This window comes from Centropristis striata, chromosome 8 (assembly GCF_030273125.1).
Source record: "Centropristis striata isolate RG_2023a ecotype Rhode Island chromosome 8, C.striata_1.0, whole genome shotgun sequence".
NCBI classification, from domain to species: Eukaryota; Metazoa; Chordata; class Actinopteri; order Perciformes; family Serranidae; genus Centropristis; species Centropristis striata.
This window is the reverse complement of record NC_081524.1, coordinates 11,839,090-11,855,990: the sequence shown is the minus strand read 5'-3', so window position 1 is coordinate 11,855,990 and position 16,901 is coordinate 11,839,090. Positions and strand designations below refer to the sequence as shown.

General features: G+C 39.2%; 2 protein-coding genes across 3 annotated transcripts; both read left to right on the top strand.

Annotated features, from left to right (window-relative positions):
- Positions 1-964: 964 nt before the first annotated feature.
- On the top strand, positions 965-1,153 carry LOC131976194 (cortexin domain containing 2-like). Its single transcript, XM_059339115.1, has one exon. It carries the CDS (start codon positions 965-967, stop codon positions 1,151-1,153), a length of 189 nt encoding a protein of 62 aa, XP_059195098.1.
- A 1,620-nt stretch (positions 1,154-2,773) lies between these two features.
- Positions 2,774-16,800, top strand: setdb1b (SET domain bifurcated histone lysine methyltransferase 1b). 2 transcript variants are annotated; one of them, XM_059340011.1, is made up of 25 exons: positions 2,774-2,860; positions 4,291-4,494; positions 5,085-5,251; positions 5,342-5,385; positions 6,227-6,344; positions 6,434-6,589; positions 6,707-6,908; positions 7,291-7,364; positions 7,497-7,687; positions 7,854-7,983; positions 8,463-8,754; positions 8,981-9,094; positions 9,349-9,649; positions 9,762-10,023; positions 10,636-10,726; positions 10,821-10,937; positions 11,069-11,238; positions 11,915-12,139; positions 12,294-12,464; positions 13,617-13,753; positions 13,885-13,904; positions 14,020-14,138; positions 14,242-14,498; positions 15,059-15,147; positions 16,516-16,800. In XM_059340011.1, the coding sequence occupies exons 1-25, from the start codon at positions 2,841-2,843 to the stop codon at positions 16,631-16,633; spliced, it is 3,789 nt and encodes a 1,262-aa protein (XP_059195994.1). In that variant the 5' UTR covers positions 2,774-2,840; the 3' UTR covers positions 16,634-16,800. The 2 variants fall into 2 exon arrangements, with proteins under 2 accessions (XP_059195994.1, XP_059195992.1); XM_059340009.1 differs by having other exon boundaries at positions 11,915-12,157.
- Positions 16,801-16,901: the final 101 nt, after the last annotated feature.

Below are 16,901 nucleotides of genomic sequence, written 5' to 3'. Positions count from 1 at the left end.
ACAAATAAATAAAAAATAAAGCTTAATAATTGGATCAATAAGACAAATATATAAAATAAATAGAAATAATACTATTACTTTAACATATTAATTTGTACTGTATATAATATGAAAAATATTTTTTTTAAATTTTAAAAATCTTGCTAATTGATACATTTATAGGGCTTTTTACAAAACTTTTATTTTAAAGTCCTAATTACTCTAATTTATCATTTTTTCCCCCCTGATAATAACGTGTATAATGATTTTATTTCCTCCTCTTTGTCAATAAATCTAATTTTCCTCTCATTGTATTGTAATTGACGTCATTGTAAATGTCCTCCCAATAACCTCTCGAGTAAAAATGAACAAATGAGTGAGTGACAGCTTGGTCAGGTGTGTGTGTGGGTAGGATGAACTGATTGGTTCAGTGTAAACGGAGCATCTTAATCCACTCTCAACATTTGCTTTATAACGTTTTAAAAGCTTGTGTTCGGCTGCATGTTCCTGTCGTGTTGTCATGTTTCCATACTCGTACTGATCAGGGATCCAGTGACCGGTGTAGAAGGTGTCATCTCCTGTAAAGGTCTTCTCTCCTGAAGAGACCACAGAGATGCCTGCTGGGTGTTCTAATCTCAGGAACGGCCTGATCGTTACCAAACTCCTTTATTAACTATTCATGGAGAACACAGGTGCCAAATGGGGCTGTGTGTGTCCACCAGTCTAACTTGTCTTTGGGAGGAGGACAGTAGGTGTCAATGTTGGGAGAAGGGAAAGGACAACAAGACATAGAGAGCTGTTGAGTTCAGACTTGAAGAAGAGTTGATGGTTTGTCTATGAGCATCAACAGAGTAGAGCTCATTCAGATAAAGATGTATTTTTGAATAATTCAAGCATTCGTGGAAATACTTTGATGGTGTTAACTACCAGGAGGGACGTAAACAGATGAGACAACGACTGGAGGTTTTTTGTTGGATTTGTCACCATGGACCCTCCTGCCCTTCCCGTGTCCAGGCTGGATGTGGATGTGGACCTTGGTTTTGCCCTGTTCTTCTTCTTCCTGCTCTGCTTCTTCTTGTTGGTGACCATCTTCCGCTGCGCTCACATGGTGCTCGATCCTTACAGTAACATCTCTGTCACAACATACCAGGAGGAGGCACAAACAGAGGAGTGATGGACGGACACATTAATAATCTGTTCAAACTGGGATAACAATGGGTTGCCACAGGCCAAAGAACTTTTTGAGACTTCCTTCGTGACTGAGTTTGTTTGGTGGAGTTTTGTTTGGCACAATTTCAACTTTTACAAACTTTTTTCTACCTAATTATATCAACATTTTGTACAAAAAAGCTGTCAACTGGCAACATCTTACAACTGCAAATTATGTAAGTAGGTAAATATATCCCTAATATTTAGTATTGCAGGTATTTTAACAATTACATGTGGTATTCATGGATTACAAATATGATCAGACACTGTAGCCGAGTTGTTGGAACTTGGTAAAATATTGTTGAAATGTAAATATATTTATTTAAATTAAAAAATAATGAAATCTTTTAACCATGTAAATCTAGAAAGTTAAAAAAATGTATATAACAAAAGGATTACATCCATCCAGATTAGACATTTCTGTGATAAACACAAATGCCTGCAGATCCATACTGTATTGAAACACTAATATATTGGAAATCAGAGTAAAATAGTACTTGTATTCAAGTCAATTAGTAAATACAACACTTTCCAGGTCACGGACAAACACTGTCAGAAAAAAGAAAGTCTGACTAAAATTAAGAGTGATTTATTTATCATACCAGAATGTACATTTTGAAAAGCTGCTTACATACAGACAGAGACACATGCTTCCCTTCAACACTAATAGGGCACAGATGTTTCAAAGTTCTCAATAATGGATCTATAATAGAAAGCAGATGTTCTGCTCTTTTCCACAAATTCTGTCACACAATGTTTTGGAGTTTTTGCACAAACTTTCATGCAAGTTGCTTGTTATTGAACAAATTGAATAACGTTAGTAACGTAGAATAATGTTAGTAATTCATCAGCAGTGAGTCTTTCAATAGAGGCAACGCAATGATAATAATAACCAGAGTCAACTAAGAGGTTATCCATGTGCACCCTGAAGTCGTTCTTAAAGTTAATAGAAATGAGTGATTTGTAGTAATTAAAAATACTGACAGGTTCCATGCAAAAAATAAGAGTCATAGAGCTGCCTGGATATACGTTTTCCCTCAGTTCATCTGAGTCAGATATGAATTCAAGATGTTTTATTTAATGGAAACATATAATTTAAATTGTAATTTCACTTCGGGGGTATTTTTGTAATGTGTAAAAGATATACACTGGAAACATTTTAATGACACACATTCTAATTATTCTTGGAGTTAAGTGTTCATCAGTATATATAAAGTGAGTTTAAAAAGGGTAATTGGTTATTAATGTCACTGCACTTAATCTGTATTTCTTCTAAAAGCCCCGCTTGCAATATTGTAGAGCCTGGTTGAGTTAGGACGGGCTAAATTAGAAAATACGTTTATGTTATTTAATGTGTTGGCAGTGAGTTAATTTCAATATTCTTGATTATAAAAGGTGTTGAATGAATAATCCTGTCATGAAAATAAATTTGAGCGCCTCCATGTTTCCAAGGTGCACAGCATCCTGTCGCTACATAGCACGTTTTTAATACCTGGATTACCCGCGTGGGCGGAGCTTGTCTCTTTCGCAGAACCCAAGCAGCGCGCAACAACACCGCCCACTTCAGGTACCCCGGGAAGCAAAGCATGCTTATCATTTTTGGAGCTATGCTAGCATTAGCTAGCTAGGTTAAGGCTATATTATTTGCAGACATGATGGAAAACACTGAGGGGTGAGTATCGAGTGCTGTCTCTAAATTAAGTTTGCCATCTGATGCGTGTTTGAGAGCAACTCCAGAGGACATCATGCTGTTTGTTTTTGCACACACCTGCACCAGTCAGTCAAGAGATGACTTTTCTCCATGCTAATGCTAGGCTAACGAGCTAGCCTGTCCTCGCTTGTGTCAAGCTTCTGTTTGTTATCTTTTAGCTTCCCTTTAGCCGAAATGTGTCTCTTTGAAGTGTCCGTGAAGTTATGGGGAATTCAAGTAGGAGGTACTTTCTCTGATAAGGTTAAATCAGAAGTTTTCCAGGTTATTTCAACGCGATTTTGCTTGTCAAATGGTCCCTTGTTGTGCTAGCCACTAGCTAGCGACTCTCCAATTCAAACTCTTGCAGCTACTTCAGGATAACATTTGCACTGGCCAATTGTTATTTTTTAACATATATAACTTAATAGCAATGGATCACGTCAGTAGCAACCCACTTTTTCGCTATGATTTTTATTTTATGGTTGGAACAGCAGTTACCATCAGCTCCTGTGTCTCTGTGGGTTAACAACAACAAAGGCAACATAATGAAGTCAGGCTGAAATAGAGGTTTGTACACATGTATCATCCTATCCAATGTGCAAGGTTTCAACTGCAGCCATGACAGAAAATGATGTTCTCTGTCTGCATTGCACGCACTGATCCTTTCAATGTAGTGTCTGCACTAGAGATGACCATGTACTGTTTCATGACACAAATAAGACAGAAATGAGGGATGCAGTAGTGTTTATTCTTGAAACTGATTGCATTGCATTTCTCTTAAGTCTTTGCAGACATTATCTGCAGGGTTACAGCTAGGGTTGAGTAATGTATTTGGAAGTATCATCGTGGTATTACGATATATAGAAAATATATGCTAAATCCAATATACCATAATTGTACTGGTGTTCAAAACTATTTCTTGTCTCTCATATATCTCTCTATATTCGCCTATTTACAAAAAGCATGACCCTAACCCATTTCCTTTAGGGCAGTGGCTGATGTTTATCTGATGTGTTGCATACATTTTGGGCTGGCAGATTGCTTTGTTGGTTATTTGGAGTCAAACTCACTCAAAACAGTCCTTTAAAGCAGTTGTTACTTTTATTTAAATGAAGATTTCTTTGTTTCCCTGTTACAAAAGGGGTGAATAACAATAAAAACGTAATAAACAACAACAGCAACAAAGAGCATTGGCAAAAGGCCAAATTATTATTTTATTATTGGCCCAGCATTTTTTGGGACATGCTTTCCATAAGGTGATCAATAAATTAATGCCATTCTGGTGCTAATTTGTCTGCAAAATGACATGCTGGTAGCATCAATTGATGTAGTTTTTTTTTTAAGGTTAGCCAAATATTGGTATTTAAAATCATGTTCATATGTTTCTGTTTTGTTTTTTGTTTTTTTCTCAGAATGGAGGTGGAGGGATGGGACTCCAATCTGGAGGAAGAGCTGGGGATTTCTCTGGATGAGCTGAAGAAGTGGATTGATGAGGCTGTGGAGCAGAGTGAGATTGTCCAGAAGAAAAAGGCTCAGCTGACAGAGCTCAAAGAATGGGTGGAGCAAAAAGAAGAAGAGGAGGCGAAGACGAACCTGCTCCTCAACGATGCCAACAAGTCAGTCGAGATTAATCATTTCACAAAGTCTCTTTAATATATTGATTTAGAGTCTTCGTTTTTACTATAAATATGGTATTAATATTATTTTCCTGAGGCCACATCTCTCTATTCTGTATTCATCTTCTGTATTTCAGTGTTTATTATAAAATGTATTGGTTGCTAGCATTGAGGGCAATTGTGCTCCTCTTTTTTGAGTGTACATATTTGAAAGATTTGAGGCAACATTAGGTTTAAACTTAAAGGAGACTGTTAGGTAGGGATGCACGATTTGGGATTATATTGACTGTTATTGACTGTTATTAAGGTTTTTTATCTTCTTTCTTTCAGTTAGCATCAGTACCAAACAAATATTTTGAACTGTGTAGAATATGATTTATTTGCCGAACATCTCTAATGCATTTTGGCACAAATTCTACTTTTACCAAATATTTGACATCCTGTGTTTCAGATATTGAACTAGTCAATATTGCAATTTCGCTATAATTTTCATTATTTGTGCTGCCCGAGCGGTGATACTGATCCATGGAACAGGATCTGAGCATTCCTATTTGTATGGTTCTTCACATTTCCTTCCTGCTCTCTTTCAGGTCTATATTGGAGTGTGAAAAGCTTGTGAGGGAAACTTACCAGAAAAACGGTCTTGTTTACCGAGAGAGCAGCTCAGAGGATGAGGGCGGCGGAGGAGGCGTGTTGTCCTCTGAGGTCATCGAGATAGACGACGATGATGACGATGACGTCATCGCTGTTGGCTGTGGTAAGTCGTGCTTTCGGTTACAATTTCTTCACTATATAAAATGAAAACAACCAGGTTAATACATTTCTTCTGTTCTTTATAATGTTTCAGTGGTTCTTCCAAAGAAGCCTGTTACTCCCGGCAAAGATCCAGTGGTGAGAACTATAAAAAGCTTCATTGATGTATTTAAACTTCAGTGCTTGGCTATTTTTAATCTTAATTGCCTAAAAAAATTTCCAACTTATTTCTAACAAATACTAGAGATTGCAGCCTCTAAGCCATTCAGAACCATATGTTCCTTATATAATTTAATTGTTCACTCATCTCATTTTGCATTGAACCATGTGCCATACTTAATGCCACAAGAAAATGCAAGTAAACATCATTATCTAATTTTACACTGTAGAAAAGCAGCTTTAAAAATGTGACGATAGAGCTATTTAGATTATTATTATTTTAACCTCAAACCAAAATTTTGTGCCCAAAATTCTCAATATGCATAAAAGAATGACTTTATACATCATACATACATTGGAAAATCATATATACATGCCAAATATATAGTAAAAGAAGAAAAAAAAAGGAACAATGTTCCAAATTTCAAGCAATTAGTAAACTGTACAGATACAGTTGAATAGAGTATTTAGTAGACTCGATGAAGGAGCCGTCATCCAAGATTTTATGCATGTGAATTATTTCACATTAGTTTCCAGCTAAATCAACAGCTGCTTTTTAAGACGTGTGGAAACACATAAAATCTTTATCATAATTTGTATGTTGTATATTTAATATGTTGTAATTTTTGTACGGGTGTTACCTTGGCCAGATCTCTGTTGTAATATAGATTTTTGATTTCAATGGGACTTCCTGGTAAAATAAAGGTGAAATAAATAAGCAAGGGAAACAAATAATATTGTGGGTTTGACGGCAAACATCTCTGGAGGGGTTTCACCACACTGTATGCAGATGATGACGTCCTGTTTATTTCTTAACCAGTTAAAAGAAGCGCTACAGAAAACCACCCAGCAGGTGCAGAAGTTGGTCCAAATGGTCAACAAGCCGTCACCAGCTGCTCCAATGCTCCGATCTCCGTTACAGCCTGCCTCCCAGTCAGGTGAGCACACACAGATTTCCGTAGTTGAAGTTGCATGTATCGTACCTGTGTGAAAGCATATTTGATTCTAACAGTATGTTCGGCTTCAGTGCCAGCAGTGTTTGTATCCCAGGTTCCCTCTCAGTCCATGACCCAGCCCAACCCAAACGTGACAGAAGACGAGCTCCGAGTCGGGATGACCATTCTGGGAAAGAAACGCACCAAGACCTGGCACAGAGGGGCCCTCGTTGCCATCAGCCCTGTTGGTGTGTTACAAAAACATTTAGTTCTTCTTATAGGTTTCCTATCTATATGATCATTTATTGTATGAATTCTCTACTTAAACTGTCCTTTAATGCAACACAAGCTCTGTCTATTCTCAGGCAATGGTATATTCAAGTATAAAGTGAAGTTTGATAAAGGAAAGAGTCTGCTGTCTGGGAATCATGTGGCTTTCGAGTATAACCCCACACTGGAGATTCTGTACGTTGGTGCTCGCGTAGTCGCAAAGTACAAGGATGGAAACCTGGTGTGGCTCTACGCTGGAATAGTAGCAGAGATGCCCAACAACAAGAACCGTATGAGGTGGGTGGAGAAAGTTAAAGAGTGGAAAAACAAAGGTTTGGGGTGCTGATTGCATGAGCTTATTGGTTGATGTCAGAAATCTACAAAGAATGTATTTGTGAGGCCGATATCAATATTAAAGGGTCCAAATAAAAAAAATCTGACCTAAACAAGTTTTCAACAACATAACAAACTATTTGTTGTCCTATAAATTTTGTTGGTAAAGAATTGCGACCAAAGTATATAGTAAGTGGGACTTTTGTCCATGCTCACTGGTTGACAAACTATATAACAGAGACGCTTAACATAAACTATACAGTATTTGCAAATACTGACATATGTTTATATGTTAGAAAGTTAATCACTCAGGGTCAAGTTGATATGTCTGTTGTATGTGTTTCAGATTTTTGATTTTCTTTGATGATGGCTATGCTTCATATGTCACACTACCTGAGCTCCACCCAGTTTGCCGACCATGTAAGTGCCCATTTCTCTATTTTCTCTCCTTATTTGTAAAGGTTAAATTTGTTGGCTAAATGCTGCATTTGTTGTTTTGAACCATTCGTTGAAAACATGAATAAGAGAGTGAGAATATTCTTGTTTTCACAGTAAAACGAACCTGGGAGGACATAGAGGATGCATCATGTCGAGACTTCATCGAGGAGTACATCACTGCATATCCCAGCAGGCCCATGGTGCTCCTCAAGGTTGGACAGATTATCAAGACGGAGTGGGAGGGAACCTGGTGGAAGAGCAAAGTGGAGGAGGTGGACGGAAGCTTGGTCAAGATCCTCTTCTTGGTATGTCGGTGTAAAAAATGTATGAAAAACATTCACCAGTTAGACGGCTGTCAAAAAGAGCTTGTCGTCTCTGCTATGTTCCATGTCAGCTTTAATAAATGTGCTGGGTAAAAATTAATTTAAAAGTTCACAGAGAGTAAACGTCTTGTTGCTTTGTATTGATCAGGATGACAAGAGGAGCGAGTGGATCTATCGAGGCTCGACCAGGTTGGAGCCAATGTTCAACCTGAAGATGACCACGGCCAACACGCAGGAGAAGAAGCTGGCTGGCCAGCAGCGGACACGACCTAACATGGGTACATTTTTTAACTTTCTGCATCCTTAATCTGTGTTAGGGGCTACACGCTGGTGTAGTGGTTAGCACTCTTGCCTCACAGCAAGAGGTTCAACTCCGGCCTGCAGCTCTTCTGTGTGGAGTTTGCATGTTCGCCCTGTGTCAGCGTGGGTTCTCTCCAGGTACTCCAGCTTCCTCCCACAGTCCAAAAACATGCAGCTTAGGTTTGATTGGTGACTCTAAATTGCCCGTAGGTGTGAATGAGAGCGTGATTGTTTGTCTCTATATTTCAGCCCGGATCGGCTCCAAGGATAATGAATTAATTAATGAATCCGTGTTAGAAAGCCCCATTTCAACCACTATTTGGTGTTTAAAAAAACACAAAAACATTGTATACCCAAAACTTTTATAGGCTTTTTGTTAATACCTCATGTTGGTTCACTCATTCATGTGTGCTTTTAATCTAAATGTATTTTTTTTCTGTCCATTTAAAATCTCCAGGGGCGTTGAGAAGTAAAGGCCCAGTGGTCCAATACACCAGTGATGGACATGTTGGAGCCTCTCCCGCCAAATCGCCGCAGGCCTCACCCAGCCAGCCTCCACAGGCTCCACAACTTCAACAGCGTTCTCCACAGCCCCAACAACTCCAACAGCTCCAACAGCTCCAACAGCCCCAACAGCTGCAACAACCCCAACAGCTCCAACAGCTCCAACAACCCCAACAGCTACAACAGCTCCAACAGCTCCAACACAGCCTTCAGCCCCTTCAGCCTCCTCAGCCTCCGCGTGTCGAGTAAGTGGTGCTTATTGGATGTTTAGTATTAACAGTGCATTGTGACATTTTGTTCAAAGGTTCCAAGTGAGCACTGATGGGAGGGGCATATTTGTTACAATGTTGAGTTCAAATATCAACAATCTTTTTCCGAAAAATAATATGATGATATAATGTATGGATTTGAAAGAAGTTTGAGACTTTTGATATCGACTGACCGTCTATTTCTCTCCTTAATGTTTTCAAGCAATAAACATCAGATGGCAAAGAAGAGTACTTCTCCTTTTGTCCCTGGTGTGGGAGGCACTCACGCCTCCAGAGTCATGCAATCTCTTTCCTCCAGTCCCAGCAGCCTCCCTGGGTGAGTGCACCTTATTGTTTGGTCTGAGAACTTGTTACTTGCAACAGGAGTTTGCATTAGCAGGCATATACTGGCTAACAGCTGGGATCATGTGTATTTGTCCAGCAGATAAAATGATCAACAATGGAAACGAAGCAGTAAATCAGAGGAATGAAACATTATTTTTTTGTTAGTTTCACAGCAATTATGGTTCAATGTCACACCCACATACATCACATTGTTTGACTGATCGTTTTCTCTTTGTCAATCCATAGAGGAAGAATTTTGAATGTCCAAAGCACTGTTGCGCCCGCTTTCACACAGTCTTATCAGAGACTGCCCACTATGGCTCCCGCCCCCCCTCCTATTGCCCACACAATGGCCACCATCCCACATCAGCCCTCATACCGGGCCCCGACGGACCGTATCTTCTACCTGGCACACACCTGTCAGCCTGCCTGTCTGAATCGAGTCCGACCTGCAAATTCAGACATGCACCGAGGAAAGAACCCCCTCCTCACACCTTTACTGTACGATTTCAGACGCATGACGGGACGACGCAAAGTCAACCGCAAGGTAAACGTCAAAGCCATTAGCGTGAATTTCTCCCTAACCTTCAAATTTTTCAGTTACCGATCTTGCATCCAAACTGAGCCGTACACTTCTTGTCTTCCTGTCCACCCGTCAGATGTCCTTCCACGTGATCTACAAGGCTCCCTGTGGGCTTTGCCTGCGTAACATGGCAGAGATCCAGCACTACCTCTTCCAGACGCGCTGTGACTTTATATTCTTAGAAATGTTTTGTCTCGACCCCTACGTGCTCGTGGACCGGCCCTTCCAGCCACAGAGGCCGTTCTACTACATTCCCGACATCACTGCTGGAAACGAGGACATCCCACTCTCCTGTGTCAACGAGATCGACTCCACCCCGCCTCCTAAAGTAGCTTATAGTAAGTGTTTCATTGAGATGGTTCATTTGGGCTTGTGCTGGGATCAGGCTATACAATATTTTTAGCTTTCCAAATAATTTCAGTTTAATGTCAGTTATAATGTCAGTTTTACCAATAGCAAAAAGGGAACACTTTTCTTGAGTAGTACTCAAGTATATCTGAGAGGTGATGTCATTTGAGTCAACGCTGGTTGGTTTGGATGATTAAAAGTTTGGAAAATAAATAAAAAATTGGGGCATCTGTAATTAGAAAGACGTTAGTGCTACTCGCATCACACACACCTTGAACCTTGATTCCTATTTTTGTATTTAATGTCTATTCCATCACCTGGTTGCTCCTCTGTCTCTTTCAAGTTTGACAGACTGATAGATTTCCCAGAAACCGGGAAGTTACTGTGTTGCAGCAGCATAATTAATGTAACTTTTTTTCCTGCTTTTGTTTTCAAAGAGCTATTTAAGCCTTAAGCTTCCCGCTTCACCTGCAGGGCTTATGTGTGAATAAACATAAATAAATCAAAAATGATTTCCCATCTCTCCAGCTGACTTGTGCTGCCCCTACCTCCTTTGAGAAATCACTGTGGAATAATTTATTACTCCCTCTCTTCTCTTCAAGGCAAAGAGCGTATCCCTGAAGATGGAGTATACATCAACACCAGTCCTGAGTTCTTGGTTGGCTGTGATTGTACTGACGGCTGTCGAGACAAGTCAGTAAAGTTTCTCACCCATGACCTATCATTTTTCACGTTTGTCCCCTATCTGTTAGCATTCTGAACACACGTCTTTTTGTCTTTGTGACAGGTCCAAATGCTCCTGCCACCAGCTGACCCTTCAGGCTACAGGCTGCACACCGGGAGGGCAGATCAACACCAATGCTGGATTTTTGCACAAACGATTAGAGGAGTGCCTCCCCACAGGGTCAGACACAAACTCACCCCCACTCCTCTTATCCTCATCAGAAGATAATTACTTTAGAATATAACAGATAATATGGTTATCTTGTTCCATAGGCCCTTAACTCTCTCCTCTCCTCTCTCTCTCTTTCTCAGGATCTATGAGTGTAATAAGCGGTGCAAATGTTGTGCCGAGATGTGCACAAACCGGCTGGTGCAGCACGGCCTGCAGGTGCGTCTCCAGCTCTTCAAGACCCAGAACAAAGGCTGGGGCATCCGCTGTCTGGACGACGTGGCCAAGGGCTCTTTTGTCTGCATCTATGCTGGTGAGAAACGGGAACAGACTCATCAGAATGGTTTTACATAGACCCGTACCAAACAGCTAAAAACTTCATTTATATCATTGACGTTCACTTTCTAAATCATCTTTTAAATACTGCGATGTAAATATTATTTTGCATATCTATTCATTCTGTTTAAACCCAGTATTTCTACTGCTTAGTTTTAGATATTTATAACTTATACTATTAGTGTTATATTATTTGTAAAATTAGATTTCAGTGATGGCTGGATATGGTTGTTTCTGACTCGTGTGAATCAAACGCTTCCAGTAACGCAAATAATTAGTGCAAATAAAATGCACATTAGTTTAAAAATTCTGAAGTCTGAACATGGATTTCTGTGTTGAACTTGGTGTGAAAGGTTTGAACATCGAACAAATATTCTGCATTTTTGTTTTCTTTATTTGTTTCGTCCCTGGGGTTTATCTAATTTAATCTGATTTATCACTTTATTCAAATTAAGGATTTTGTTTGATTTTACATGTGAAGGTATGATGTCATTTGAAAACCTCAATGGAAGCTATAAATGTAAATGTTAGTTTTGCCAGAGACAGAAGTGATATAAAACATACAGGCATCTTCATCAGGTTATTAATTACCATTACACATCAGATGATTTGATATTAAAGTGACCCTTTCCCTTTCTCTTCCTCTTCACCAGGTAAAATCCTAACAGACGACTTTGCCGACAAAGAAGGTCTAGAGATGGGCGACGAGTACTTTGCTAATCTGGATCATATAGAGAGTGTGGAGAACTTCAAGGAGGGCTATGAGAGCGAGGCTCACTGTTCGGACAGCGAGGGGAGCGGCGTGGACATGTCGAGGCTAAAAATGCAACCATCAGCTTTATTATCCTCTAACCCTGTGGGGAGACCGCCAAAAAAAAGTGAGTCCAGGTCCAAAGGTGAGGATTAAAGCTGGTTCCTGATGGACCGGGTTAGAGTCTTCGCAGTGTTTTGTTCCCTTGATCCCAGCTGACTTTTATCCTCCGTCTTCTCCACGTGATTTTTCACATTCATCTTTTTTCTGATCTGGCACAGCTCAAAGCCCGAGCTCATCGGGAGACAGCAACGAGGACGACGACAAGGATTCAAAGAGCGAAGATGAAAGCGACAGTTCAGACGACACGTTTGTGAAGGATACCTACTTCAACTCGAGCTCGGTGTGGAGGAGCTACACCACACGCGGTCAGGTCAAAGGCAACAAGGAAGGTGAGTGGGTGGCATCTACAGGAGCAGACAAGTGTGTTTATTTTAAAGGAATAGATTGATTTTAAATTATTGATAAAGGTACTGTTAGAGTTCGTTTTTTTTTGCAGAACAGATGAGCGGAGAGTAAAATCCTTTTAACCATTTATTAAGCCAGCAAAGAAAGAGTTAGCATGTACATGGACCTTTAATCTGATCAGAAATCGCAGTCTGTAAGACCGTTAGCTGCAACCACCGTCAGAGAAAGGGTTCCTATCTTACTTTTACACAGTGTTTTATTATGTAAATGTGCACAGTGTTCTCAGTGTTTTACTCTCTCCGAGCCCACAACCTTGAAAGTATCTTTATGAATATGTCTGTGTTACAGCTGCTTTCCCTCAGGAATGTACATGAAGTGTTTTCTATGTGTGCTCTGTTATATTCAATCTGTGTTTTATGCTCTGTTGAATACAGAATTTCTTAAGCAGCATTTGCTAATGGTTATAATGCAGTTCATTTCTTTTATTAATCCCTCACAGTACAGACAATAGTCAGACACCTAACCTTCTTTAAAACCTTTTAGTACAGGTTAAATCGTCCACGAATGTATTAATGCCCACAAACGTAGTAAACCACAAGCGTGATAAAAAATCTGCAGCTTTTAATGCAATAATCCCACAAATTTAATACATTTTCCACAAACGTAATAGCCGCTGCCTACTACAAACGTAACACGTGATTTCCCACAAATGTAATAAGTATTACGTCTGTGGGGAAGTGGAAATCTTCAACTTTCAATATTGTAATAACTTCCCATAAATGTAATAACGCAATTAATAATGGTCGTTGTGGTTGTTGTTGTTGTTGTTTGTTTGCCTATACACACACTACTAATACTGACTGTGGGTGCAAAATCCAGCTGCTGGCTCTCCGCTCCCCCCCCCTCCCCGTTTGCATGAACAGCCTCGAACAAAGAAGTGACAAGCTTATTTTTAGTGCCAATGTGGTGATCTCACAAGTTAAAAGTTATAACTTATTATTAACATATTGTTCAATCTTGCGCAACACACCTGTTATTATGTGTGCATTTCTACCTGCGCTCATTTAGTAAATACAAAGGTGGTTTGGGAGATTTCTGTCTTGTGTTTTTCACACTCCTGTCTCCTTCCTCCTCAGGGAGTCAAGACAGCAAAGATGGATTAAACATGTCAGCCAAAGGAGCGGCTGACTCGAAGCCGCTGTCAATGCCGGAGGAGATGGGGAAAAACAAAGTGGCTTCGTGGCTCACCAGCCAAGGAATGAAGAAGGCGAATGTAAATAATTTGTGTCTCACAAAAATATAAGAGGATAGATATTAAAAGATGGCTCTTATTTTTAGGAGATTCTGTATAATGATTGACTTGCACAATGATCGATAACCCTTCTTTTTCTGTTTCCCTCGCAGGAATCCGGAGACGGCAAGAGGTGTGTAGGACTTAAATGATTTAAATGTATTTTATTTGAGCATACAGTATCTCTGATAATGTGACTTAATGTGTTATTTTTGCGTTTAAGGTTGATTCTGTGTTTTTTTTTGCAGTCAAGTGAAGTCAGAAACGGGGAAAAAACAGGATGTGATGACTCTCTCTGACAGCGACGACGTTCAGACCATCAGCTCTGGATCTGACGACAACAAGGAGAGAGAGAAAGTCACCCCGGGTGAGGAGAAGAGACGATATTTAACTTTACACCACACTGATAATGACTGCAGCGTTCTAACTGTTACTAAATTCTTGCTCGTGTTGCTGCTGCTCTGGCTCAGGTGTTACTAAAAAGCAGGTAGCGGTGAAATCTACACGTGGCATCGCCCTGAAGAGCGGCCACGGGATGATGGTCAAAACTGGGGCAGCTGGAGGCGGGGGAGGGCACGGAGGTCAAGGAGGGAAGACGGGACAGCAGGGACAGACTGGAGGAGGCGGGGACAGCACTCACAAAAACACCCGCCTGTTCTTTGATGGAGAAGAGTCCTGCTACATCATTGATGCCAAGTTGGAAGGAAACCTCGGGCGTTACCTTAATGTAAGTGTTTAATCCACAGGATCTCAGTGTGTCACTATTTAATACCACTTTAATTATTATACTATATATATATATATATATATATATACAGTACAGGCCAAAAGTTTGGACACACCTTCTCATTCAATGTTTTTCCTTTATTTTCATGACTATTGACATTGTAATTCATCAAAACTATTAATGAACACATGTGGAATTATGTACTTAACAAAAAAGTGTGAAATAACTGAAAACATGTCTTATATTCTAGTGAGCAAAGGGTTGTTACTTTGAGGAATCTAAAATACAAGACATGTTTTCAGTTATTTCACACTTTTTTTGTTAAGTACATAATTCCACATGTTCATTCATAGTTTTGATGCCTTCAGTGAGAATCTACAATGTAAATAGTCATGAAAATAAAGAAAAACGCATTGAATGAGAAGGTGTGTCCAAACTTTTGGCCTGTATATATATATATATATATATATATATATATATATATATATATATATATATATATATATATATATATATATATTTGAATTAATTTTTTTCTCTGTGTCCTCTTTGTATTACAGCACAGCTGTAGTCCAAACCTTTTCGTCCAGAATGTGTTCGTGGACACACATGACTTAAGGTTTCCCTGGGTGGCGTTCTTTGCCAGCAAGTGAGTTTGAAACAAAAATTTCAGTTCCTGTTGTGAGGTTTTGTCTCGGGTGGATACAAAGCTTTATGGGGTGTTCAGACTGGGGGAAAAAACGTAAAGAAAGGGTTTGTACGAAGTCCTGAAAAGTTGAGAAATGCATAATTCTTTAGCCTTTATATTTACAGTGTTAGGAATATGCTTGCATTTGAATATATTTGTTGAAAATGCGGGATTTTTTTCTGGTTTCCTCCACACAATCACTCATGTAAACCGAAAATCTATTAATATTTAAAATGAAACATGTGGAGTCCTGGTGTCTCACACCAGATGTGGAGGAGACTCTAACCCTAAATTAGAGTAAAGTATATAATTATGTTGCTGGCATCACTGAACCTTTCTAATGGTGATATGATCTAATGTAAATATTCTTCCAAGATAATCAAATATTTTTGTTAATTTGCTCCTTTTTGTTGTTTAAACATATATAGAAAAGTGTTCACTCGTTATTTACAGCTAGATAAGTCCTCTGTTGATCCCTTACTTTTGAAACTAGCAGGCGTTAAAAAGTCCTGATTAACCTTCTGGAGTCCATCGATTCATTGAAAATATACTGAGCATGTTTTATTTAGAGTAATAACTTTATTTATATAACAGACAAGCTGAGAAAGCCAGTTGAAAGTGCCTGTTTCTAGACCATTTCTAAAATGTGAATTTTCTTTCTACAATGAAAACTATTTCTATTTTTAATTTACATGCAAATAGACTGTTTTATAGTTTTATTTATATATTAGTTTTTCTGCTGTTTTTGTGTGTATAAATAGTAAAGAAAAAAAGGTACATATCCACAGAAACCTGTCTTTTGTTTGTATTTTGGATTCCTGGCAGCTTTATACTGTACTATAATTTGAAAAAAATGAAAAGTCTGACTGATAGCCAAGTGTTTGTGGAGAGAAAGGAGCCATGCATGTGATGTAATGACATACTGAAAGATGCTAAACAGAGACAGAAATGCATAGGAAGTTGACAAAGTCGAACCAAAATCTCCTGGACTTCAGAGGTTTAAAACATACAAAGTTAACATGAACAGCTGCTAAAAAAAGACATTGTGCATAGAGTGCTGTAGCTGTAAATTAGTCATGTAAACTATATTTCACATTTAAATGTAATGATACAATCTAAAAAGGGCTTGAATTCACTCTTAACGAGCTTTACAAACCCTGTAAAGAGTAACCTTTAACTAGGAAGTGATCACACTTACATTTTTTATATGGTAGTAACAGTTTTTATCCAGGAGAAGGCAGTTATTAATGTGGTAAACAATGCACTGTATATTCACATTTTGATGAGCTCTTGTTCTGCACTCACTCGCCTGCTTGTGTCCTGGTGCAGGCGGATCCGGGCGGGAACAGAGCTCACCTGGGACTATAACTATGAGGTGGGCAGCGTGGAGGGGAAGGTGCTGCTGTGCTGCTGCGGCTCCACTGAGTGCAGAGGGAGACTGCTGTGATCTGCAGACGCCGCTCCATCTGTAGGACTCTGAGAAGAACCCTTTCATTATTGACTGTGTTGTTTTTTTTAAGTTGATTTATGAATTTTATTACAGCTGTTTTGTTGCCTTTATTTTATATGAACGTGTTACCTGATTTGTGTCATTTATTCCATGACGTTTTACTTTTCATCTGAATAAAAAGCATTTCCTTCAATGGATCAAAGCTCCTCCAGTTGCTCTCTTGTGCCAAAAAAAAAACTAAAATTTTAACGTGAATAATTTTGAT